The following is a 24,285-nucleotide window of genomic DNA, read 5'->3' as shown; positions in this document are numbered from 1 at the left end:
TGCTTTTTACGCTGTTTGTGTAAAAGACAGTTTTGTCAGGACCCTGGTGCTTAAACCTGATCAGATTTTAAGATCTGAAGTTGAAATCATGACAGAGATACCAGCACTAGTCTTTTATTAAAGTTCTCAGGAGGATGTTGCAGGTGTTGCTTTGAAGAGAGAGAAGAAAGGAGTTTTGAAATGAGTTCTCTAGTACTCGTCCAGGCACAGGGTTACAGCATCACTTCACACACTCATACAGAAAATCCAGGCCCACTAAAGTTGAATTTATTACTCTTTTCCATGAAAAATGAAATAGAAACTATGTGCTTGTGGAGTATGGGAGATGATAGAAAGAGAAGAAGGAGTGTAATAGAAATAAATTTGCGTTATAAGGCAGTTAATATAGGCAGGAGTCAGGGACGAGGTTTGGTCACTCATTAGAAGCTGTGAACTGTTGCTGGGTGAGCCTGATGGTACAAATCAGCCTGAGCTTTGAGAAACATCTCTGCTCACTATTGCTGTGCAGACCTGGTGTGCTCTTTCAGGCTGTCACAGCCCAGCTGAGATGAAACCAGTTTCTCTGATGTGCCGCCCTGGCACTGGCTGCCTCTCACCTCTGCAGAGGAGGAAGGCCACCTAATCCCACCTCTGTAAACAGCTCAATAAAATACTGATTAGCTGATGTCCAGGTGCAGCCTTTCTCACGGCCCTGCTCTCAAGAGGGTTTGGGCAATGTTCAGTGTTAACAGGCACAGGAGGTGGTCAGGACAGGTATGCACTTTGTAAACAAGTGTAGTGCTGAGATCAGAAGTTATGGCACTCACAAGAAGGAAAACTTTTCTAGACAAACAACAACCTGTCTGTTGGTATTTCCTGCCTCAGCTTCCTCATTGCCCTTGAACATCTCAGATTGTTCTACTGATACAAATCACGGACTTCCCTTTGCACTCAATTTTCTTTCTCCTGGCTGGCTGAATTGAACAGCCCTGTATGTTTTTAAGAATACTTTGCTCATTTACCATTGCTTTAGGCAGTGGAATAGCTCAAAAGCCTCTGTGCTTGTGTCTGTGTCCTTGTTCTCTTAAGGAAGTGGGGATGTTGTGGGCATTGCAGAAGTTCAAAGGCTCTGTTTGGCCCCTTCATCCCAGTGTGCTGCTGCTCCATTAGGGTTTGCCTGTTAGTAACAGCACACTGTCATCCTTGCAGTGCCCTGTGCTTCAGGATTGCTGCAGGGCGCTGGAGGCAAAACAGATGAATCAGCATCCTGAAATCTAAGGTGAAGAGGAGAAATAACCTCTTCTAGCCTCTTCTGTTGGAAGGAAGTCATAAACCCATGGCTCTGTGCACATAACCTTCCTGCATGCATGACAAAAAAAAAGCAGGCAATAAATCAGTTCCAGGTCAGCCCAAACTAGGGACATCTCAAAAATTGTGTGTGATCTATGTATATCTGTATTACCTGAAAAATCAATAAACATTTACAGTAGGGATACCTGTGGTACTGCCAGCCTGTGGATTTGTGGTTTTAATTTGTTTGTTTGTTTGTTTGTTTTTTTAATGTGGAGCATACCAGCTTGCTTTCACTTTCCCAGATTTCTTTGTGCAGACTCTTGTTTCTACCCTTCAGTGTAAAGCTGCCATATGTGATGTTTAATATGTTGCCTAGATTAATTTTAAAGAGGCTTAAAAGACATAGTTCTCAGTGAGAAGTAGTGCTTGATGTTGGCTTTGATCCTGTTTGTACAGTGATCCTATTGTAGGGATAATCATAGAGGGGGAAAAAACTGTACCCTTATCATTTAAGATCATGTAGGTTGGTCTTGGTTAATTAGTAACTGGAATGAAGCTCTTGCAGCTTATAGTAACAGTGAGATTTGAAAACTACAAGCAGAAGTGTTAGAAAAACATGAAGACATAAAGTCCTATTTTAAGGAAAATATTTCACTTGTGCGTGGTTATTTCCTTGGAGTTAGCAGATAGTCCAGCCCATCTGTAAACAATAATATTGACTGGTTTGGCACCAGACTTGGCTCAGATGTGTCTGCACGTGAGCAGGCTTGATTTTTGTTTCAGACGATAAAGAGCCTTAGGAAGGGGGTAGAATGTCACGCCTGCTGTTAAACAGCTCCTGGAAGCTTTAGTACTTCAGCTTGTTTTGATCTCTGTTTACACAATTTTCCCTTTTCTTTCTGTTTCTCTTCTCTCCACCGCTATAAATCAGCGCCGTCCTGCGCCGATCAACCTGCCGTGGCACCTGGCGTACGGTGCCCTCCTTTCCAGTAAAGAGTCTAGACAGCAAATTCCCTGGAAGCGTGTGCCATTCCGGATCGTTATGCCTTTTTGCTTTTTTGTGGAGGCTTTTTAGAAACTGCATTACCTCACCCGTCGGCCTGGAGATTGCGCAGCCCGCGCCGCTGATAGGGCTGCGGAGCCCCGCGCGGAGCCAATGGAGAACTTGGGCTGCAAACTCTTAATGAGCAAAAGAGCAGCGCCTCGTTTAGGGCTCCACACTTAATGTGGGGGCTTTTTTTAAGTGTTACTTCTGAAAGACAAGCCACTTAACAATTATGTGCCATATTGCTGACCGGTGAAGCTGAACAAATAGCTATTTACATTGACAGATCAGAGGAATGTGTAAGTGCATCGTGGTAACCTACATTTTCTGTGCCAAGAGATTTGCAGCTGACTGCCTGGGTGACTCACTCCTTGGATTAGGAGATGAGGTAATGCTTTTGAGATACAGGGTGATGTCATTCCTTTACCTGAGCTGCATGCCGATGCTAGTTGCTAGTACTTTCAAGGAAAGTCCCTTTTTTGCTTCTGTTGTACTAGAGAATGGGCTGCATAATTCGGATAGTTATTGTTATTAATGTCCTTTCAAAACCTCTGGCTGAACTGCTCTTTTGAAAACAGATCTCACCACAAGTGGCCACAAATGCCTTTTGTTACACATTTATGTTGGCACCTGCAAGTGGCTCATTTGCATACCTGCCCCATTCTTCAAATAAAGCTTTTTTGTTAAAAGAAGACCTTTGTGGTAATCAGGTGCTGTCAGCACTGTGTCATGTAATCCGTTTATAGATAGAGTCATTTTAAAAGAAGGTGATTTTTTTTCCCCCCTGCTTTGTTTCTGTAGTGAAATAGCTCATTTGTGATGGTAGTAACCCAAATGTCTCACTTGCACTTAAGGTCAGTTCAACCTTACCCACTCGTACTCTGGCACTGTCCTTCACTGCAGCAGCTTTTCCTGCTGCCTGTGCTCCCTTTCCTGATGTGTTCATGGACAGCAGCTGTGTCTTTTCTCAGCTTTTCCCTCCCAATGTCACCCAGGATGTGCTGCTCCTGTGGGTTCCCTCAAGGCTGGCAACATGGACAGGTGCTCAGCAGAGCTCAGCAGCAGTGTCACCTGTCCTCTGCAGTTTGTGGGGACCAAAGCTCTAACAGACAGACAGAGAGCCACTGCCAGGGAATCTTCAAAGCCATGACCTCCATAACCTGATTTATCCATATATTGTGTGTGTGTGTGTTGCTGAGACAGCTCCATGCACCTTGGAAATTCGGGTGTGGTTCCTAGAAATGGCCAGTGTGTGTCTGTTGTTTGCTAGTGGAAAATTTCCTGCTCAGGCTCTGGAGCAAGAGCTTTGGGACAGGGGAGACACTTAAGGTGATGTGTGTCATGCTTGCACTTACCACAGAGAATCTTCCTTGCTCAGCAGCAATTCCTGGGCAGTTTACCCCACTGACCCCATTTTTCACAGACCATGGAATGGTCCCCAGCCCTTGGAGCAGAGTATCTCATGCTGGCATGGGCTTCAGACTGCTTGCATGTGTGTGGATCATGTGCAGATCCATTCAGAGGATTTGTTAATGCAAAGTAACAGCTGCACAGGCTAAAAGTTGTCATCAGAATTATTATGGGCTTCTGAAAGAATATATTGCAGAAACATTTTGTGGCATTACTCCTCTGTGTTGAATGTTTTAACAAGGTACTTCCACTATGGTTACAGCTGCAATTTTGGCACTGGCATTTTGGTTTTAAAAAGGTGTTTTCCAAATCTTCCCAGTCTTTTGTTTCTCAAGACCACAAGGTTGCTCTTGAATATGAATGTTCATATAAATTTTATTTGTTTGCTTTATTTGTTCACTGATCAGGTGATCTCTACAAATGACACCCCCCACTCCCCACAAGAATATTTGCTTTTCTTTTGTTTTATTTCTCTGTGTATATATAGGGCTGTGTGTGTTTATTTTTCTTCCCCAATAGTAGACCATAATGCAACATTTGTGTATCACATGCAATGTCCTTTGCAGGATGTTTGGCCTTCATTGCCATAAGGTAAATACCTGAGAGGTAAAAACACACCTAGTTTTGCTTTGTGAAGAGCTTCACAGCTAATCTCAGGGGTTTATTTTTATCATCTGTTCAATTGCACCTTGTGCTCCTGAGAGGAGTTTTTATTTCAATTGTCTGTCATCATGAGGCTTTTCAAAGCTGGAAAGCATTGGTGTTGGATCCTTTAGGGATCTTAAATACCAGCAGTGCGGGGTAACTCATCTGAATTTTCTCTTTAAATGAGGTGTGTTGAACAGTGTATGAGGAGATATTAATCATGACATGCACACATCTACAACATCTGTCTTTCTTCCCTGTTCAGGTGAATCCCAACTTTGCTGAATGCTGTTTTCTCGACTCTGACCCAGTTAGAGGAATAAAAAGTTCCATGTTAATGAAATTTGAATCAGAGGATGTGGTTTCAGATCCTCACAGTGGCTCCAGAAATGATAACAACAAGGAACCTTCTGCATCTTTTGCACCACATACACATCTGTGCCTTGGAGTCTGAGCAGGAATATTTTTTTTCCAAGTGACTAATACACATGTACCAGAAGCAGTCTTTAATTCCTAATGTGTCAAGTATCCGAATTTAATGTAATAATGTTGTAGGATACTGCCCAAACGGACAGAGGTTCTGGAAAAGCACTAAAACCTCCCATGTTAATCCATATCCTCAGAAGCTAACATTATATGGATTACAGTTCCTCATTGTTCTTGGTGGGCACAGCCACTGTGGCTCCACAGCATTAGTTATGGTCCATCATGCTGATAATGAGTTTCTTAATAAGTCCCTTAGTACTCACTGACAATGACTCATACTTCCGAGCTAGGATCTCCTTGAAAATCTCTGTGTAATGGATGAAATGCTGTATCCTAGCGAAGATTTCTTTCCTTAGTTGTGTGTTTAGGGAAGAGCCAGGCAATTTTTAAAGGAACAATGTGGTTAAAGATAAGAAACTCTGAGAAGTCAGATTTAACTGTCTGGAGAGGTGAAAAGTGAGCTCTGATCTCAGTGATAATTTCTGTCTCTGCTTTACAGAAAGTTGGATATTCTGGAATAGACATTAATCGTGACAACAGCCTCTGTTGTACTTACTCTATCTTGAAACTATCACAAATAATCTGCAAAACTTTGCACTTTAACCAGTGCCTGTCTCTTGGAGAATGCTTCAACCCACATCATATTTTCTGCAGTTTTGGATGAAACCTGTCAACTCATCGAGCTTTCAAATGTTTTGAAGAAGTGTCACACACTGAACTGTTTTTTAACTAAGAATAGTGAAATATGAATTTGATTTGAATGCCTGAAAGTTTTCTGTCTTCAGTATAACTTTGAAAAATAGGACTCTGAGATACAAAACCATTAGGACACTGGAGCATAATGCACTACTTTATAATACATTGCTTATACAGCATTTCTGTTCCATTTGTGATCTGTGTGTTTTGCTAATGGTTAAATCATAACCAACCTTGAATTCAATTCTTTTAGGTGTTTGGAAACAAGATGATTATCCCTTCCTTGGATGGGGACCTCTTCCAGTGGGATCGGGATCGGGAGAGCATGGAAGCCGTTCCTTTCACGGTCGAGTCTCTTCTTGAGTCATCCTACAAATTCGGCGAGGATGTTGTGTTAGTTGGGGGAAAGTCTTTGACCACCTACGGGCTGAGCTCCTATTCAGGGAAGGTAAGAGCCTGAAAAGGTGTTTTGTGTCTGTGTCTCAGCTCTGCCTTGCAAACAGGTGACTCCTGAGGTTTAAACTGTGGTGCAGTTCAGGCACAAAAAGGCAGAACCTGAGCTTTGTGGGCTGCAATCTCCTCCTGCCTGGGAGCTCCTGCTCTGCCCCCTGTGCTGGCTTTGACCCTTGTCTCACCATTTGCTAACCCAACAGAGCACTGCTCACTTTTTACTGGATTCATTTTGTGTTGGCTTAGCTGTAGCAGGGAATCAGGGAGTCCCAGAGCCAGCACAAGGGAAGGGGACAGCAGGTTTGTCACTAGAGCACAGTGAGAGGATAAGAGGGATGACCCTTTTCTGTGGGATGAGTTCAGCTTTATCATCTGACTCTGCTTGAAGTAGACTTTGCAGTTCAGTTCACTGTGTATCAATTAATGCTTTAGGTGACACCTTTTTTATAATTAATTTCAGATTTTTCAAAACTAATAAGAAGAAAAAAAATTCAACATATACAAAACTTAAGGATTTTTAGTTGTTGTCAGTGTGCTTACTATCAGAAATTCTCCTTATATTTTAAAGTCATATTTAAAAGTTAAGTTAAATGTCAGATGTCATTGAAGTGCTTGTAGATACTTTGTGTAGTGGAGAACAGACATTTGGCATTTCAGAAACATTGCATTTTAAAACAAGTTGAAAAATAGATTCAGTTAAAAAATTTTAGGGCTCCCAGTGTTTGTTATCAACAAAATCAGGGTGGGGTTTGCTGGTTTGTTTTTTTTTCCCATTTTCATGATACACTTTAGTGTGGAACACTTCGATGGTGTATTGTGGAATCATCACTAATGATAAAGAGCACAGACCCAAACCAGAGTTCATGAGTTCCTTTTGATTTCCTCCCTGGTAGCAGAGGGCTCTGTGCACCAACAGGCTCCTGCTCAGAGGAGGAAGTTTCCATTTCTGTTTTGATTCCTGGCTTATGATCACAGTAGCCAAGCTGCCTCTTAGAGGAAATAGTTCCTGACTCTTCCTTCCTAAGAGTTTGGGCAGTTTCACCTCTGTGGCATTGCCCATATGATGCAAATTCTGTTTGAGATTGGGACTGTTGGAAACTGTGTGACTGTGAGAGTTCATTAAGGTTTTCTTTTAATAGCTGACAAGGCAAAGGGGGGAGGCTTTGTGGTATTTTATATAAGTCAGTAATACTTCATTTGAAGCTGATAGAGTTATGCTGAGACAAATATGACATGAAAGCAGAATTATGCTGTGGGTCTTGCAGGAATGTTCTTTTGATGTCCATAGAAATAGCAGGAAAAGAGAGAGCTCAGATTTCTTTGTGTTAGAAGTACATGCAAAATATAGTCAAATGGTAGTCAAAATACCACAGGCTGGAAACTTTCTGGAATCCTTTGAAAGTTTTCCTTCTGAAAGCTGTTATCTCTTAAACCAGGCTTTTCAACATCCCTCCAGTCAAACATCTAAAGTCACGGAGTTCCAGCCAAGAACAGGCTGTAAGGATTGTTAGCTTTGAACGTTGCTGTTGATGATATTTGTTTTGAAGTGCCACATGTGAGCATGCCTTGTCCCTCAGGTGAAGTACATCTGCTCAGCCGTGGGCTGCCGCCGCTGGGACGATGAGGAGACGGAGCAGGAGGAGACGCTGCTGCTTCACCGCACCCAGAAAACCGTGCGGGCTGTGGGGCCTCGCAGCGGCAATGAAAAGTGAGTCTGACAGCTGCCCACAACAGCCCCATAGAGGTGGTGAGACAGAAAACACAGGAATCAGATCACAGTTGCTTCCCTTGTCCTTGCTCACCTCGGAAGAGTTTGTCACTGCTCTGCTGCACAAGGCAAATGTCACTATAATGTTGGTTCTAACTTGCTTTTGTACAGGAGGAGGCAGTTTAAAAGTCTCCTTATAATCTACTCACTTTAAGGCTCTTCACCCACTAATGGTAACTGTCACAGGGGAGGGGGGTTGTACATGATACCTTACACTTTCATGTTAAATTTATATTTTAAATCATTCTTAAATGTATGTTGTTCGTCCCATGATGTAGGTGGTCTGTTCTTTCTAAGCTGCAGAAACTGGTTCAATCTGTGATTTTTTCTAACACTGTCAAACTGAAGTTTTAATACATCAAGATTTCTGTAAAATTACAGACATGTATTTTCTGAGGAAAAAAACAACCCAAACCCACTTCATAAACACAGACGTAAAAAACTGTACATAGATACAAGTAACTGCCCAGCAACATAGTGGAGAACCAGTCATTCCTTGTTCCCCTGCTCCCTCTTCTGTTTGTAGCAGGATGTGACAGGTTGTGAATTTGTAGCCTATCAGAGAGAGACTCAGTAGATTAACCCATCAGATGACTGAGAGGATGAATCTTGGTTTCTGTGTTTCTTGGAGACTGGTATTAGCCAGGAGAGGATGTCAAAACCATAGTATTTAGTCTTGTATCCCAAAATCCTCCTGTGTTTGTGGTGAGAAGCAGAGGTGCTTTCCTGGTGACACAGAATGGGTAGGAAACATCTGGGGTTTTAACCCAGAGAAAGAAACATCTTTAATAAATCAACTGAGTGTATAAAATATGCCAGACTTTTACCATAAGGGTGCAAATTCTTTTAAAGAGCCAGTTTGGGCTCCTGGTGGTTACCAGACTGATAAGAAGCTTTAGGTTCCCAAATATACTGTTCAAGAAATATTTACCCCTTCATGCTGTCCAACCATGCCATGCTTTTCCCATCTGTCTCTTTGTAGATTTACAAGAGTTGAAAAGTTTTTTCCTCTGCAAGAAAACTGTGCTCTTTACACATTTCATTACAGATTTATCTGTTTTAGTGTTAACCTATGGCACACAAGGAGTTCTGGTTTCATGAAGTTCCTGTCAAGGGTGTTAGGTTGTGTGTGGGGTTAAATATAAAAAGCATTGTCCTTTTCTCAGTCTGAAAAATCTTATGTTTTCTGTTAAATCCACTTAATTATTGAAGAAAAAAATTACTTGTTAGAATGCTGCTTCCTAACAGCTTTGTACTTACTGCTTTCATCAGCTACAGAATGTTTTCTTACTAAGGAGACTCAGTAGTACTTGATGATTTAAATTTCCCCCTTCATACACTAAACCTTTAATGCCATTGCTCCTACCTTACCAGCTTTTTTCTCAGTTCACCCATCATGTGGGACAGCATTTCTCAGCTTGTCTGATTTGTGTCCTGGATTAGCACTCCCCTCCTGGTACAGTTTTGTTCATTTGACAGTCTGAGAGTTTGCTGTGAAAATATGGGACAAATATAGGTAATTCAGTTTAGAAATCTTCTGCACAGAGGACTTGGGACTTCCTTGGAATATAAAAGCTGTTTCTACAAAGGTTTTCTCTTTTTCTTTGAGGTGGAATTTCAGTGTTGGTCACTTTGAGCTGCGCTATGTCCCAGATATTGAAACCAGAGCAGGATACATTGAGAGCAATTTTAAATCATCTATGAACAAAGAAGAAACAAAACTTATTTCAGATGTGGATGAGCAGGAAGCTATGATGAAAGACACAGTGATAAAGGTCTCTGTGGCTGACTGGAAGGTGATGGCTTTTAACAGACGAGGAGGACATCTGGAATGGGAATACCAGGTAGGGGGAAAGACAGAATATTAAATATCACAAAAGTAGACGTTTTGAAAATGTCTTTCATCTTTGGTTTCAGGCACTGTCTTTGTAAAGGAGCACACATCTGCTTGTAATTTTTTAACTGAAGTTCTGACTTTGAGCTGCTGCATCTGTTAAAAAATTTAAACAAATTTAAACACTTTGTATTTTATTATTCTTATTTAATAACTCATTAATACAACATTAATTTCCCAATTACCTCTCTCCCCTTCAGTTTTGCACTCCAATTGCTTCTGCATGGCTGCTTAAGGATGGCAAAGTAATTCCAATCAGTCTGTTTGATGACACGAGTTACACAGCAAATAATGAGGTCCTGGAAGATGAAGAAGATCTTGTGGAAGCTGCCAGAGGGGCCACAGAATCCAGTGTCTATTTGGGTGAGACACCAGCTTGCAGCATTTTCTGTAGTAAACATTATTAATTTCTCTGTTGAGGTTGTAGTAAAGCAAATCTTTTTGTACTGGTAGATATCAAGCCCATAAATCTTTTCCATTTTGATTCTGAAATGTTCATTGCTTTGTAGTTTCAGTACATTAGAGAAGACTAAAAGTCTTGAAACTTTAGAAGACAGGTTGACAGCTAACAAAGCAGCCCTACTGCCCATTAATTTGTACACTGATTGCAGTAACTTACTGAGAAGGAAAATTCAGATAAAATTTTACATGGCTTAGTTTTCATCCAGCTGTCAGGATTCATTGGATGTGGTTTGTGACAGTTTGAAATAGAGGTCCTCCTCCTCAGCTGTGTGTTTCTGGAGGTAAATGTGCTTTAGTTTTCCAAGACTTGGTTTGCCTTGGCCTTTTTCTCTGTCTTTGCACCTTGTAGCTGAATCAGTTAATGGTTAGAATAATAGATAAAAAATAACACTAGGAGGAAGCCAGATTGTTCCAGCCTTCCTGGTAATGGCTGTTTTGTGCAGCATTAACAAGGGTAGGAAGTTTGAAGTCTTACTTCTGCAAATCCCAGACTCCTTTGTAGCTCTTAAAAACTGCCAGCCCTTTCCTGTAGCACCAGCTTTCCAGCAGTAAAAATGAGATGTCCTGAACTCTTACTTTCCTAGAACAGAGGGAAGATATTACTTGGAATTTGCCCAGCCTAGCAATCAGAGGCAGTATCTCAGGTTCTCAGAATATGAAGGAATATTTTCAGAAATGTGTTTAACCATGTATTTTGACTAGGCTGTTTTATTCCAGGAGTGAAGAGAACCAAATCTAAAGACTAATACACTTCCTTGATTATTACTTAGGTATGTTCAGGGGCCAGTTGTATCTTCAATCATCAGTCAGAATTTCTAAGAAATTCCCAACCAGCCCAAAGGCTCTGGAATCCAGGAACGATAATGCAATTATTCCTCTTCCCAAGATCAAATGGAAACCTTTAATCCGTAAGTAACAATTCATTTATTACCTTAGCTCAGAAAAGACAAGACATCTTTCTTGTAGGTTTCAAACTAGTCTGATGTTTCCAACTGTAAAATACTTCAGGAATATCTCTGTGCTTTATTAAGTGTTTATTTTTTTCTAATTAAATGTTTAAGGTCTGTTTTCTTTTACTATGGATTTCAGAGTCTTTGTTAGCAATGAGGTGTTGGGTCTTCTTAATCACATTTTTCAACAAAAAGGGGAAGAAGTTTTTTGCAGTGATGTGAATATGAGTGAATTGACTTTCCAAGGGGGAGAGTTATTAAGTAACCGTTACCTTGAAGTACCTTTCTTAATGTTTTCCTTCTATGAAATTTACTTCTCATGGCCTGATTCAAGAGGCATTTTGTAAGATTATGCAATTGGAGTTCTCCTTAAATTAAAGTGAGAACAGAATTTTACAAACAATTGACATTTTATATACTCTGCAGAATAAGCAGTCTGTACTTGAAATAAAGCTCAGAAAATTTTATCTTTTCTATGCTTAGATTCTCCTTCCAGGACCCCAGTGTTGGTGGGCTCTGATGAGTTTGATAAGTGTCTCAGCAATGACAAGTATTCTCATGAGGAATACAGCAATGGAGCACTGTCAGTTCTGCAGTACCCATATGGTAGGTGAAGTCCCAGACCTTGAAGTGTTTCAAATTAGGCTTTACTGTCCATCAATTTTAATAAATTGAGCAGTTTGACCTTAAATATGTGTATTTTTTAAAATATTTAGTGAACTAGTAAACTATTACCCAAACTAGGATTTCCATATTGTGATGTAGTTACAATTAGTGCCATAAAGCACAACAAAGTGCCAGGAATTGCTGCTGAAGAGCTGTTGTGTCTGCTGCTGTTGCCACTGAGAGTTGTTTAGAGTGGAAAAACCTTGGGAATTACTTTTTTCAGAATTCACTAACAGTGCTGGAAGCTCAGGATGGTTGTCACAAGTTTTCCATATGGAAGGTATTCTGGACAGGGAGACCTAGTTGGTGTCCAAAAATGTGATTAACTGAATTAGTTTATGTGCCATTTAAAATCATGGGGCATGGAAATGAAAACATCCCATGTCTGTATTAATGAGAAGCCAAAGTTGTTTTGGAGCTACCTGCAAGTCAATCTTTGTTCTCTCTGTGTTTTATACACAGATAATGGTTATTACTTACCCTACTACAAGAGGGAGAGAAATAAACGAAGCAACCAGATCACAGTTAGATTTTTTGATGACACAAATTACAAGAACATTCGCAAAAAGGATCCTGTTCTTCTGCTTCACTGGTGGAAGGAAATTGTTGGCACCATTGTATTTTGTATCGTGGCCACGACCTTTATTGTGCGCAAACTCTTCCATCCCCACCCCTACAGCAGAGTGAGTATTATTTCTGAATCCCAAATACAGCAGGAATTATTTTAGCTGATTCTTTCAGTTTGGATTTGCAATGAGTAATATTAATAAGTTAATAACTAATGAGATAACAAAATCAAGAGCCTAAATGTCTTGTTTAATCTGTGTGTGAAGGCTGCCAGCTGCCACATACAATTTGCTTAACTGCTTCAGCAAGCAGATTAGACTGCTTCTGACGTGTCTGGAGATATTTATTTAATGCCATATCTAGGGTACAAACCAGTCTCAGGCACTCAAGGAGTTGATTTTGTTTGTTTGTTTGTTTTGTTCTTGTTTTGGAAATCCTTGTTAGCTGCGGAAGGAGTCTGAAACACAGTGTCAGACTGATTGTAAGTATGAGCCCACTTGTGGAGACATTAAAGACAACAGCTGGAGTGATGCCAAGAACTCTGGATATGTGTCAAGGTGAGGTCTGTTCAACACAACATAAACAGGGTGTTTAATCAGTGTGGCTACTAATACAATCTGGAGATAGAAAGAGTAGGTGTTCACCTGTTCTTACCTGGGAACTTCCAGTCCTCTGACTTTACAGGATAATCAGCAACTGGAACAAAGCACTCTGTGACCCCATTACTCATGGGACATTGCACTTATGATTAGTCTTAGAAATTCCAGAGAGTCAACAAGTTACATGTGATCAGAAGTATTGCTCTCATACTTCTTGCTGATTTCCAAAATGGGAGATTCATCCTTGTAGGTCTTAATCAGTGTTTACTCCATCTGTTCCTGTGTTTGTGGTGTAAGGCAGAGAAAGGCAGTTGCAGATGGAAGCAAATGACATTTTATATACTCTGCAGAATAAGCAGTGTATACCTGAAATAAAACTTTTGTTGGTTTTACAAAGGAGTTGGTTAAGATAGAAGGCTTAATAGGGGCATGTCATTGTGCTCCAGAGCAAATGTGACCATTTCCTGTACATTTGTAACTCAAAACCTGGAGGGTTTAAAATGAGGACGAGTAAGAAAAGTAGTGATATTTAAGAACAGTGATGTTTTGGATGCAATGTTTAGAAGGACTAGTTGCAGAAACAATTATTTGGGGTAGGGGTAAAGGCAAATCATGATTTAGAAAATACTTAGCTATAGAAATGTGGGCTGTGTACTCAGGATCCAGTAGATATGCGTCCTTGTATTCTGAAAAGTCTCTTCAGTTTGTCCATTGCTTGCAGAATGGATCCTGCTGGCCTGTGATAGGCTCTGCATAAATACGTATTTAGCAACTGTCCATTTCATAGATAGGGAGTTGTTCACAATGGGTGAGCAGGGAAAAATAAGAAATTCTGCAAGTCCTTCAGCATGTTTTGCTTGTACAAAAGTACTTCAGTCATGGTCATAAATGACTTAATTTTATCTGTACTAATGCATTTTTCTTCTCTATCCTCCCTCCATTCCTCTGTCCCTTCCTCACACCCCTCTGTTCCCAGATACCTGACAGATTTTGAACCAATTCAATGTCTGGGTCGTGGAGGATTTGGAGTGGTTTTTGAAGCCAGAAATAAAGTAGATGACTGCAACTATGCCATCAAGAGGATCCGATTGCCCAACAGGTAATGAAGGGGTTTGGTGGGACACAGAGTAATGAATGAATGGTGGGATCTCATCCTACACAGAACCATCTGCTCCTGAGCTGATTTCCCAGATTAGGATGAGTGACATACTTTTTAATGGGGGGCTGGCTTAGTTTTGGCACAGAGAATTTGGCATATGCAATCCCAGCAGAGGTGACCTGCTTGACTAACACACTTGCGTAGCAGATCCCTTTGTGAGGATGCTGCTCCACGGGGATTTCCTTGATGAATGGAGCCTTTGCTAACAAGACCAGTTATTGTAGTACTGTTAATGTGCTTTTCTCCTTCCTCCCCTTACCTTTCCTATGCCACTCCTCTTTCTTTTCTCTCTCCCTCACTTCTTTTTTGACTCCATTTGCCCATTTGTTTCATTTTCTGGTCCCACAACCCCTACCTTTTCTCTCAGTCATAGGTGGTCAAGCCATGCTGCTGAATTACCCTACCCAGAGCTTGCAGCACTTCCTTTTAGTGGGAGATGGGAGACACTGCTTCTGGAAATCTCAAGTTAGAACAGCAAGAGGGAGGGGGTAAAGCTATGAAATCTAGAATTACTATTTTTTTTAATGTGGTAAATAAGCATGACTATTTAAGATTAAAGGTTTTGTTCAGAGATTTAAGGTAGCCTAAATTCTTCTTTTCCAAGCATATTCAAAGCTATTAAATAAAACCATCAGACTTTATTTGATCCAGTTACAGTCTCATGAAGAGAAATAAATTCCTTCAGTAAGACAGGAGGCTGCCTGCTTTCCTGTCCACAGAACAGAAATAGTCCTTATGCAACCACCTTACCTATTGCCAATTAAAAAACAAATGCTAAGGTATTGCTGTCTGTCTTTTGTGTCAGTGTCTTCTACATCCCAGTAGAATATTGCTGTTCAAAATATTTTTTTCTATCCTTGAGAACAGTTGAGAGGAAGATGAATTTTTTCTTCTTGTTTTTGCTGCCTGTAATTATGTGAAAAGTGAAGACTAAATATTGAGCCATTATGAGCACATTCTGCTCCTCCACACTTCTAAGCTAAAGGGAGTTACTCTGGGGAATTGAAGCTGTATTTTTGTTTTGATGTGAAAAGCAATGCTACTGACCTGGTGTACACTGGGGCAGCTTTGATTAAATTCCTTTGCAGAATTTTTTGTGCTGTGCTGTTGCTTTTTGTGACTGTGTCTCTTTTTGTCCTCACCCCAAACCGTAGGGAGCTGGCTCGTGAGAAGGTGATGAGGGAAGTCAAAGCTTTGGCCAAGCTCGAGCATCCAGGGATTGTTCGGTATTTCAACGCCTGGCTGGAAGCTCCCCCTGAGAGATGGCAGGAAAAGATGGATGAGCAGTGGTTAAAAGATGAAAGGTAACTCATGGGGCTCTCTTTAACAATTAAATTTGAGATTGTATGTCAAGAGAATAGAGAACAGGTAGAGGATCCAGGAAGATGGAGAGACTGAGATGGTTGTTAACTTAGCTTGCCAACTTTTCAATGGAACAGGTAAAAATATATCAACATTCTGCATAAAATTCTTGATTTATGTGTCTTCTCTTATGTTAAGGTCCTTCTTTCAGCTTAGGAAACATCACATGGTTCTTAACTGACTTGTGTAACAATCTTGCAGTGATTTGAAGGTTGGAGCATTGCAGCTGTGATTCGGTTTCAGACTTTGGCATCTCTGCCTTCCTTGTTCCTTTCTACTGCTTTCTTCCTCCTCATTGTCTTGAGTTAGATGGACCTGATACAGTACTCCAAGAGCTCAGTGAATTTATTTCAGCAGAAGTACGTGAGGAATAATCAGACTGACAATTTGTGAAGCTTGGTAGAAGTAGGTTAAAAATGGAAAATTAGATAAAGGAGTTAGAGAATGTGAAGAGAGAGGAAAAGGTGGGTGTATGTTGGCATCTATAGAATGAGGCCTAATACAAGACTGCTGGGTGGTTTGATAATGACATCTTAACATGCCTCACAATTTTTAGAATATAGCAACCTTTATATTTCAGGCATCAAATTAACATTTCACAGCTGTAATTCTTCCAAGGCACTTTAAATAGTCCTTGCAGTGCATGTTCCAAAGGGCTGGATTTTTTCAAACTGAAGATAAGCTTAATTGCACATTAGGAATCCAGGCAGTGGAGCTTGTTAAATATTCCTTTATCAACACTTTTGTCTCAATGAGAAAACATTATCCTTGCTAAGACACGGATGCTAAATCCTGGCTATTAGTGATTCCTACACTTGGTAGTCATTCCTTGTTGCAGTATGACACAGGTCTCAGGGATAGCAGTTGTTAAAATCTGGGCTTTTGGAGGTGCAGTTCTAGTGGAATAATTGGAATCTATTTCTCTAGTACTGATCTCTCAACTTTGTCTTCCAGCACTGATTGGCTACTCAGTTCTCCCAGCCCGATGGATGTCCCATCATTTAAGATCACAACAGAGCCATTTTCAGCAATGGAACACATTGAAGTTACTGCAACTTCAGCAGAGATGGTGAGGTCTGTGGGGATACCCTGTGGCCAGTCACATTCATCTGGAAGCCAGTTTTCCCCTCTGGAATTTTCTGACACAGACAACAGGGACTTGCAGCACTCAGAAGATCCATTGTTAAACCTTCAGGACAGTGTCCTTACAGGCTGTGATGTAGAGGACAGTACTATCAACAGCAATGGGCTGGGACACTCCCTGGAGATTTGTTCTTCAGCTGTTCCTGTTGTACATCTGAAGGAAGGGACCTCCTCCTCTATTGTGTTTGAGGATTCTGGCTGTGGAAACGCCTCTAGTAAGGAAGATAAAGTTGATGTTTCACATAATCAGAGTCCTTCTGAGGATAAAGGGAAAGGTGCAAAGGAATCTGATAACAAGAAATCTGCTTCAGGAAGTCCCCTCTCTGTTTCTCCTCCAAGGCCAACAAGTTTAAGCCTGGACCTTTCTAAAAACACTGCAGAAAAAGTCAAACCCACCTCTCCAAAGGTGTATCTGTACATCCAGATGCAGCTCTGCAGGAAAGAGAACCTTAAAGACTGGATGAGCAGAAGATGCACCATAGAGGAGAGGGAAAGGACAGAGTGTCTGCAGATCTTCCTGCAGATTGCTGAAGCTGTTGACTTTCTGCATAGCAAAGGATTAATGCACAGGGATCTCAAGGTTTGTATCCATAGGATGCTGTATGTGGGAGGAGTGTGGCACTGGAGACAAAGCCTGCCAAAATAGCTGACTCCTCTCAGTGACCTCAGCATGGGTGTTAAAAAAGCTGAATTAATGTCTTTACAATAATCCGGAGGTGCAGTGCTCCAGGAAATAAACATTCATCACTTGTCACTGCAATTAAAGCCTTTCTTACAGCAAGACTTCTTGTACCTGGCACAGATCAGTGGCATTTGTCCTATGGTATTTTTAATTCGTGTTCTTTGTAGGGTTATTCAGTGCTGAGCTGTGTGACAAAGCTGTTTTGGATCCTGTTCTGCTCTTTCAAGTGAAGCAGATAATTGGCAGTGTGGAGCTTGCAGTTGGACTTGATCTTAAAAGTCTTTTCCAACCTAAATTATTCTGTGATTCTAATTCTGGTATTTTCCTTCTTTCTATAGCAATACAGCATAAAAGGAGCAGTGTTACTCTTGGTTAGAGAGAGTAAAAATTATGTATTACTACTCTAGGATTGGAACATAAACTGTCCTAGAGCAGAACTGTGAGCCAATGCCAGCAATCACAATGAAGCTTTCTGAAGGTTTCACAATATTTTTAATGCCTCAGAGCATCCAGACAGTGAGGACTGGGAAAGGTGATTTGCTCCTCTGGTGTTCAGTGCAACTGAAGTCAGTAGTAACTTGTACCTTTTCTTTCATTTTGCTCTTGAGCTTCCTATGCTAGTGCCTAATTTTGCTGCAACTTACAGCACTGGAAGTGTCAGTATGTGTTACCAAGTAAACAAATGTAATTTAAGAGCCCAGCTGAAGTTAGTTTTATTAGAAAAAGTTCTGAGAAATGGATCCCTTTTGCCAAATGTGGACAGTTCTGTTTGTCTTTGCTTGTTTGAAGAGGCATTAATACCCTACTTCAGTGGAGTAATCACTGAAATGATTGTGGCTTCTCAGATGGTAATTTGGTGTCAGCAGAAGCAAAAGCTAAAAAATGCCATCTCTGATATGTCAGTAAAAGGAGCTTCAGATTCAATAATCCTCAAAGGATATGTCAGAGTTAGAAAAACTCGTGAGCCCTTCCAAGTATTTTCTTTTCCCATCAGCATTAGGCAATTACCTTGAACCATTTATCTGACAAATCTTTAGTGCTTGAGAAACTGGCCATAAAAGTAATTAAATCCCTGTACTAATATGTTGCTAGACATGTTAATTAATAACCTTTCTTAACAATACTGTCACTTGTAGCCCTCTGCAGTGGTCACTGATCTCACTGTTCAGTAAACCTTGTGTAGATCTTTACTTCAAACTGTATTAGTCTTAATCAGCAGGTGTGGAGTGTTTTGTTGGAACATCTTAAAAGTTCAGTGCTGGCAGCAGTTTGAACAAGAGATTTAATTTTGTTTACTTGGTGTAACCAACTTGGAAACAGTCTCCCTGGATGAACAACTTCCTCCTTCAGGAAACTTTCTGTGCTTGTATAGATGTTGTTCTTGGATCCCAAAGTTTATTTGTCTGTTATGTGTTAATTTGGTCAAAACAACAGCCAGTTTATTTAATTATTTTCTATACTTTTCAGAAACTCCTAGGAAGAGATCTCATCTAATTTTGTAATTGTCCAAGAGATTGGTCATGCAGCTGTGAGTTGGTGCCAGCACTAACAAGTGAATAACCTGCAGAGTTGCTCTGGCTTGGCTACAGCAGAGCTCAGTGATAGCAGAGGCCAGCTCTTGCTCCCATTGACACCAACAAAAGCTGGTAGAAAATAAATTCCTGTGTGGGCATATTAAAAGATCCAAGAAGTAATCTAAATATTTAAATTAACAGTGCACATTAAAAATGCATTAATTAGACTCCTGCTAATCAGAGATACTGTAATGACAAGATGGCAGGAATTTATGTGGGTAGGCAAAGAGGTCAGAGTTCAAATTCTTTTGAAGAAAATGAAGAGCAGGAACAAAAGTCTGTCTGTCAAGTGAATTTACTGTTACTCCTAGGATAAGCTGTCGGTCATGCTTGGCAGCTCAAAAGAAATTATCAGTTTCACAGAACTGCAAGAACAGTCTTGGAAATGTTTTGCAGCATTAATTGAATTAAACAGAGTATTCCAGATGTGTGAGAAGCTTATTCATGTCTGTGAAAAAATGAGAATTCTTATTCTGACTGAAGAATATGGAGAGAAATTTCTTTGTGCAGGTGGCAAGATAACTAAACTAGAGGATGGCTATATTTGATTGTACTCTCCTGATGATTTAAATCAAAACTTTGTGCCTCTACCTTAGGCTTTTTCTTCTCCAAAATGTGATCTTGATGGTTTATTTTTGCTGGTATTTTGCAATAGCAGAGTCCATTCCCCTTATTTGTAGAAACTATGTGCCTGCCTGTTCAGAGACAGTCTATGTCCAGCCAGAGAAGTCTTGAAATAAACTTTCTGTTATGAGAAGTTTTTCCCTAGGCAGCAAGACTAATCTTGACTTGTGTGTTTGTTGGAATAGAGATCAAGGCAGTGGGATACAAACTCCTCATGGAGATGTTTGCTCCTTGAGCATTAAAATTCTGCCATCGAGACTTTGGACATGTGGGTGTGCACTGAGGAGTTGGTGCTCTGTGAATGCTTCAGCCAGAGCCTGGAGATGCTGTGGGTTTACAGGGCAGTGGCTTTTGTGCCCTGAATTCACTGTAACTCCAAAGGGCTGGATGTTCATTACAGGGAAGTGCAATGGGAGATAAGACCTGGCTCAGAAGGCAATTTCAGAGGCAGGATGTGGGCACTGTGGAACTGTTTCCTTAGTGCTTCCTTCAGAGCTGGCCACTGCCTAAAAAAAAAAAAAAATTGTCATGCCCACAGTGGGTTTGTCTTTAACTGAGGAAGACAGATGGACTTTGAAACAGGTCAGCTTTGTGGTCCTTTATCTTGTGGAAAAATACTGCCTTCTATCTGCCTGCTCCTGTTGCAGGCCTTATGTCAGCAAAGCATGGACCATGTTCTCCCAGCCTCCAGGGGCCAGGAGCTCTGAGAGGAGCTTGCCCAGCACCCCCTGCCTCTTCACAGCTTGGCCCTGTACAGCACCCTGCTGCTTCCTTCCCTTGCAGGATCAGTCTGTTCTTCCCCCAAAACTCTGTATTTGTAACCCAGCTGGAGTGGTTATGTTTCAAGGGAATAATCATTCTTTTGGTGGGTGCTGTTCTATCAGCCAGGAAGCAAATTCCCTGAAAACCTGTCTGGGATGTGCACCACTGGCCAAGGGACAATCTCTCTTCCAGTCTCTTTTATCAGTAGGCTAAGCCAAGATAGTGGTGTGTGGCAAACAAGCTAAAGAAGAGTTAAGTCAGATCATCACTGTTGCTGCCTTTATGAATTGCAAAGTTCTTAAGCTTCTGTCAAAAATAAACTTCTAATTCTGTTATGCAAACAGCTGTTCCCATGTTAAACTGCAGTTACACTGAAAAGCAGACCTTGTTCCCATTGCATCTAAAATTAAAGATGATGTGCTGTGTGCTGGTTAATAATACAGCAAACGACTTTAGCACTTAGGGACTAAAATACAAAAGCCCAGGAGATGGAACTGCAGCATGTGGTGTGAAAGTGTCATGTGATGGATGCTGGATAATTTACCTGTGCTGTTCCCAGCAGTGGTGACTGTGTGTGTGTTCCTCAGACCTGTGTGCTGCTGGTAAACCTCTGCTGAATGACAAGAAACAAGCAGTCTGAGTTTCAGGAACAGACAGTGGTTAATGCAGGAGTAATTCCTTTTTCCTGAATAGTTAAAATTCTTAACTGCTTTCCTTCAGCAGTTCAATGAGTGTTTTTTAACCCTGACAGCTTCTGAGTTAGAAACAAGTGTTGTAAACACTGGAACACAGACTCTGGTTTGTTACTTACTTTTTCTTTTCACCTTTTTGTTTTCTCAGCCTTCCAATATATTTTTCACAATGGATGACATAGTAAAGGTTGGGGATTTTGGACTGGTGACTGCTATGGACCAAGATGAGGAGGAGGAGTCAGTCCTGACCCCAATGCCAGCTTATGCCAGGCACACTGGACAAGTAGGGACCAAACTCTACATGAGCCCAGAACAGGTTTGTGCTCTCTTCTCCAAAGCTGTATTTAGCAGTGTCCAGAAGAGCCCTGAATTTTTGGGAGCTCTAAGATCAGGCATGCCTAGAAACCATTGCAATCACGTCACTTAAATTCTTTCTCTTCAAAATAGAGTTTTGAGCTAAAATGAATTCCAGAATGAATATTTATATATATTTGTTATAGAAAAAATAGTGGCTAATTATTCAGATTGGATAAATTCATTTTTCTTGCTTTTAATGCAGTACAGGAAGGTAACTGTAAAATATTGAGGAAGGATGCACTCTTGTGCATGGGGTTTAATAAGGTGAAACATTTTGCTTTGCAGCACAGAGGAGCTGAGGATCAGGATGTTGTTGCCTGGTGCTCATTGCTGAAGTTTGCCAGCATTCCTGTGCTGCAGCTTTCAGCTCTGCACAGGGCTGCTGACTTGCACAGGTGGACTTGCAAGGGTTTTGTTTACTTTGTAGATAATTGCATGCAGTGAGTAGCTTGATTGCCCTGACCCTGATTTTGCCTTCTCAGATCTGTGGCAACACCTATTCGCACAAGGTGGATATCTTTTCTCTGGGACTGATTCTCTTTGAGCTGCTCTACCCCTTCAGCACACAGATGGAGAGGGTCAAGGTATGTGTGGTGTTGGGTTATCTTCAGTTTGAGCATTTGTTTAAAACAGCTATTTGCTTGGTGAAACACTGGAAAGAGGTTTCTGTTGTGTTTTCTTTGGAGAAAAGCCTTGCAGCTAGGAGCATAACTTCTTTATCAGCCTTGTACAGACCCCCTGAATCACTGAAAATAAACTGCAGTCTTCCTAATGTGTGCAGTTGAATTGAGGCTTTAATTTCTTAACAAAGCTCCTCTGTTGTCAAGCCAAGTAAGAGAAACTATTGAACTATGATATCCAAGAACTCAAGCAACAAATACAACTGAAGCAGCTTGTAACTTTAGGCCTACCAGCTTGGTTTTCATTCAAGAATTGGAGCCATGCTGTGCATTTTGATTATTTTTTCCTTAATTTGCATCTGCAGTGCTTTTCCACCCAGAGCACTTGGTGGAAAATGGCTGTTCCTTTTCCTATAGTGAGTCTTAGCTCTGAGTCTTGCTCAGCTTCAAGCATAATCTTCCCATAACTGATGACATTCTTTGCACCAGATGTGAATTTGGGATGTTTGATGGTGCATTACAGCTCTCTCTTGCTGTAAAAATGTGAAATCCATCTTGCTCAGGAACAAGTTCATGGAGGGAACAAGTTCATGGAGAACAGGGGCTACAGCCAGACAGGTCTCTCCTCTCTGACAACCAGTGCCCTGTGCAGGAAAGAAAGAGTCATTAAAACTTGTATTTATCATTTAAATGTGCTTGGGGTGTTACATTCTCAGGTGAAGATGGAGTGGGTTTAACAGAGAGGTAAGAAACAACTTGAACAGCAGCCTGACCAAGTGCTTCATCTGTTGCATTCTCTTGATTAAAAGCTCTGGCTTTTAATGGCACAAAGAGTACAGTCTGCAGGAGGAATTGGTGTTAATTTGAACCCCTGGCACTGAAACCAGTTTCAGTTTCTCTAAATCAGTTTTACTGAAATAAAATATCCAGGAAAGAGCCATCCTGGATTCTCAAATCTCTGGCAGTGGTGATTCCAGGCTTTGCCCTTCCAGTTTCTCTCCTAAGAATAGAAGCAAAGCAAGTAATCAGAATGAAACCTAAATTCCATCTAATTCAATATTTTTACTTCAAGACAGTATTAAAAGTGTACCTTGACTTTCCAGAATTTTCACTGTCATTTCACTCCTTTTGCTAAAAAGAAACCTCTTTGCTTTCATTGCCAAGTTGTGGAGTTTGGCTACTTCAGTAGTTATTTCTGAGTTGTTAACACTGAGGTTTTCATTGGCATCAGCCAAGCATTAGCACAAAACATGCTGTGCCTGACCAAGTAACCCAGCAAATTCTAGGAATTTGTGACAACTGGCTGGAAAAATCCCCAGAGGTGGAGCGTGAGAGCTGCCTCTGTCTCAAGCTGCGAGCAGTTAGGCAGTAGCAGTGCAATTTATTTCCAAATGACATGCTGGAAAACAGATCACTAAATGCAGACTGAACTGACAGAAAAGGAGAAAAGTTTTCTGAAGCATTTTGATGTCATCAAACTCAGTTCTCTTGAACAGGAGCTTGGCTGTTGCCCATCACTATTAACTGGTAACTTTACACTTCCAATTGAGTAATAGTGAAATGAATGTTGATTTAGCTTTATAACTTTTGTATTTTGTGCTCAAACTTTTGTAAGAGGAGATCCTTCCAAAACAACTGAAGTGCTAAATATTGTGCTTCTGGCTGAACATGGGAAAAATACTGTCACTAGATGGAGCCAGTGGCCTTTGTATGGAACAAACACAGAAATACCCAAGACAACTCTTTCCAAACTGATAAATCTTCTCATTCCTCCTAAATGTTAAACACAGACTGGTGCTTACATTGATAATGCAGAGACAGTAATTTCATGTGTCTTAATACTGGTGTAGGCCCTCTTGGGGGTTATGGATGATTGACAGATCTGTTTTTGTTCAGCTGAAGTGAGAAAGTGCAAGCTTATGTATAAAATTGCAGAGATCACATTTCCTGTTGTAGGGTCAATACCTAGAGAAACAGCAACTCACCTGTTCAACGAGGTTGTGATTTGTAACCACTAAAACAGCACTTTAAAACAAAGGGTTAATTTTCCAGGTTATGATTTCTTTCCATCATTTGCATATTTTTGAAGGACAGGGTAATAATTGAAGAGTTGTATTTTGGAAAATTTACATGTAATTTTTCATGTTTTTACAGACCTTAAGTGATGTTAGAAATTTGAACTTTCCACCATTGTTCACTCAGAAATATGCACAAGAGGTAGGTACAGCTGATGCTATTAATTACAGCTTTTTCATTAATAATTGTAGCTTTTTTCTGTGCTTTCCAATTGCTTGCAGGTAAAAATGGAGAAACCAAGTTGCTTTCATGTTATTAAGATGCTTTTCTCTATCTCAGTACTTCCCTGCATTTCAAAGCTGTAACTTTGCAATAATGGGCACA

The 24,285-nt window shown here is 40.7% G+C and overlaps 1 protein-coding gene across 1 annotated transcript in view; it reads left to right on the top strand.

Moving 5' to 3' along the window:
- The window catches only part of EIF2AK3 (eukaryotic translation initiation factor 2 alpha kinase 3), a 41,722-nt gene that overhangs the window by 15,611 nt on the left and 1,826 nt on the right, over window positions 1–24,285 (top strand). Inside the window, exons 3-16 of the mRNA XM_033060277.1 lie at window positions 5,808–6,002; window positions 7,582–7,712; window positions 9,382–9,616; window positions 9,867–10,029; window positions 10,899–11,036; window positions 11,562–11,684; window positions 12,207–12,427; window positions 12,756–12,868; window positions 13,887–14,009; window positions 15,224–15,373; window positions 16,386–17,154; window positions 21,057–21,224; window positions 21,748–21,849; window positions 24,040–24,102. Of these exons, the coding sequence (XP_032916168.1) occupies window positions 5,808–6,002; window positions 7,582–7,712; window positions 9,382–9,616; window positions 9,867–10,029; window positions 10,899–11,036; window positions 11,562–11,684; window positions 12,207–12,427; window positions 12,756–12,868; window positions 13,887–14,009; window positions 15,224–15,373; window positions 16,386–17,154; window positions 21,057–21,224; window positions 21,748–21,849; window positions 24,040–24,102 (2,694 nt within the window). The remainder of the gene's footprint in view (window positions 1–5,807; window positions 6,003–7,581; window positions 7,713–9,381; window positions 9,617–9,866; window positions 10,030–10,898; window positions 11,037–11,561; window positions 11,685–12,206; window positions 12,428–12,755; window positions 12,869–13,886; window positions 14,010–15,223; window positions 15,374–16,385; window positions 17,155–21,056; window positions 21,225–21,747; window positions 21,850–24,039; window positions 24,103–24,285) is intronic.

The sequence above is a fragment of the Catharus ustulatus genome, chromosome 5, assembly GCF_009819885.2.
Source record: "Catharus ustulatus isolate bCatUst1 chromosome 5, bCatUst1.pri.v2, whole genome shotgun sequence".
NCBI classification, from domain to species: Eukaryota; Metazoa; Chordata; class Aves; order Passeriformes; family Turdidae; genus Catharus; species Catharus ustulatus.
The sequence above is the reverse complement of the archived record's forward strand: the minus strand, read 5'-3'. Positions and strand labels throughout refer to the sequence as shown.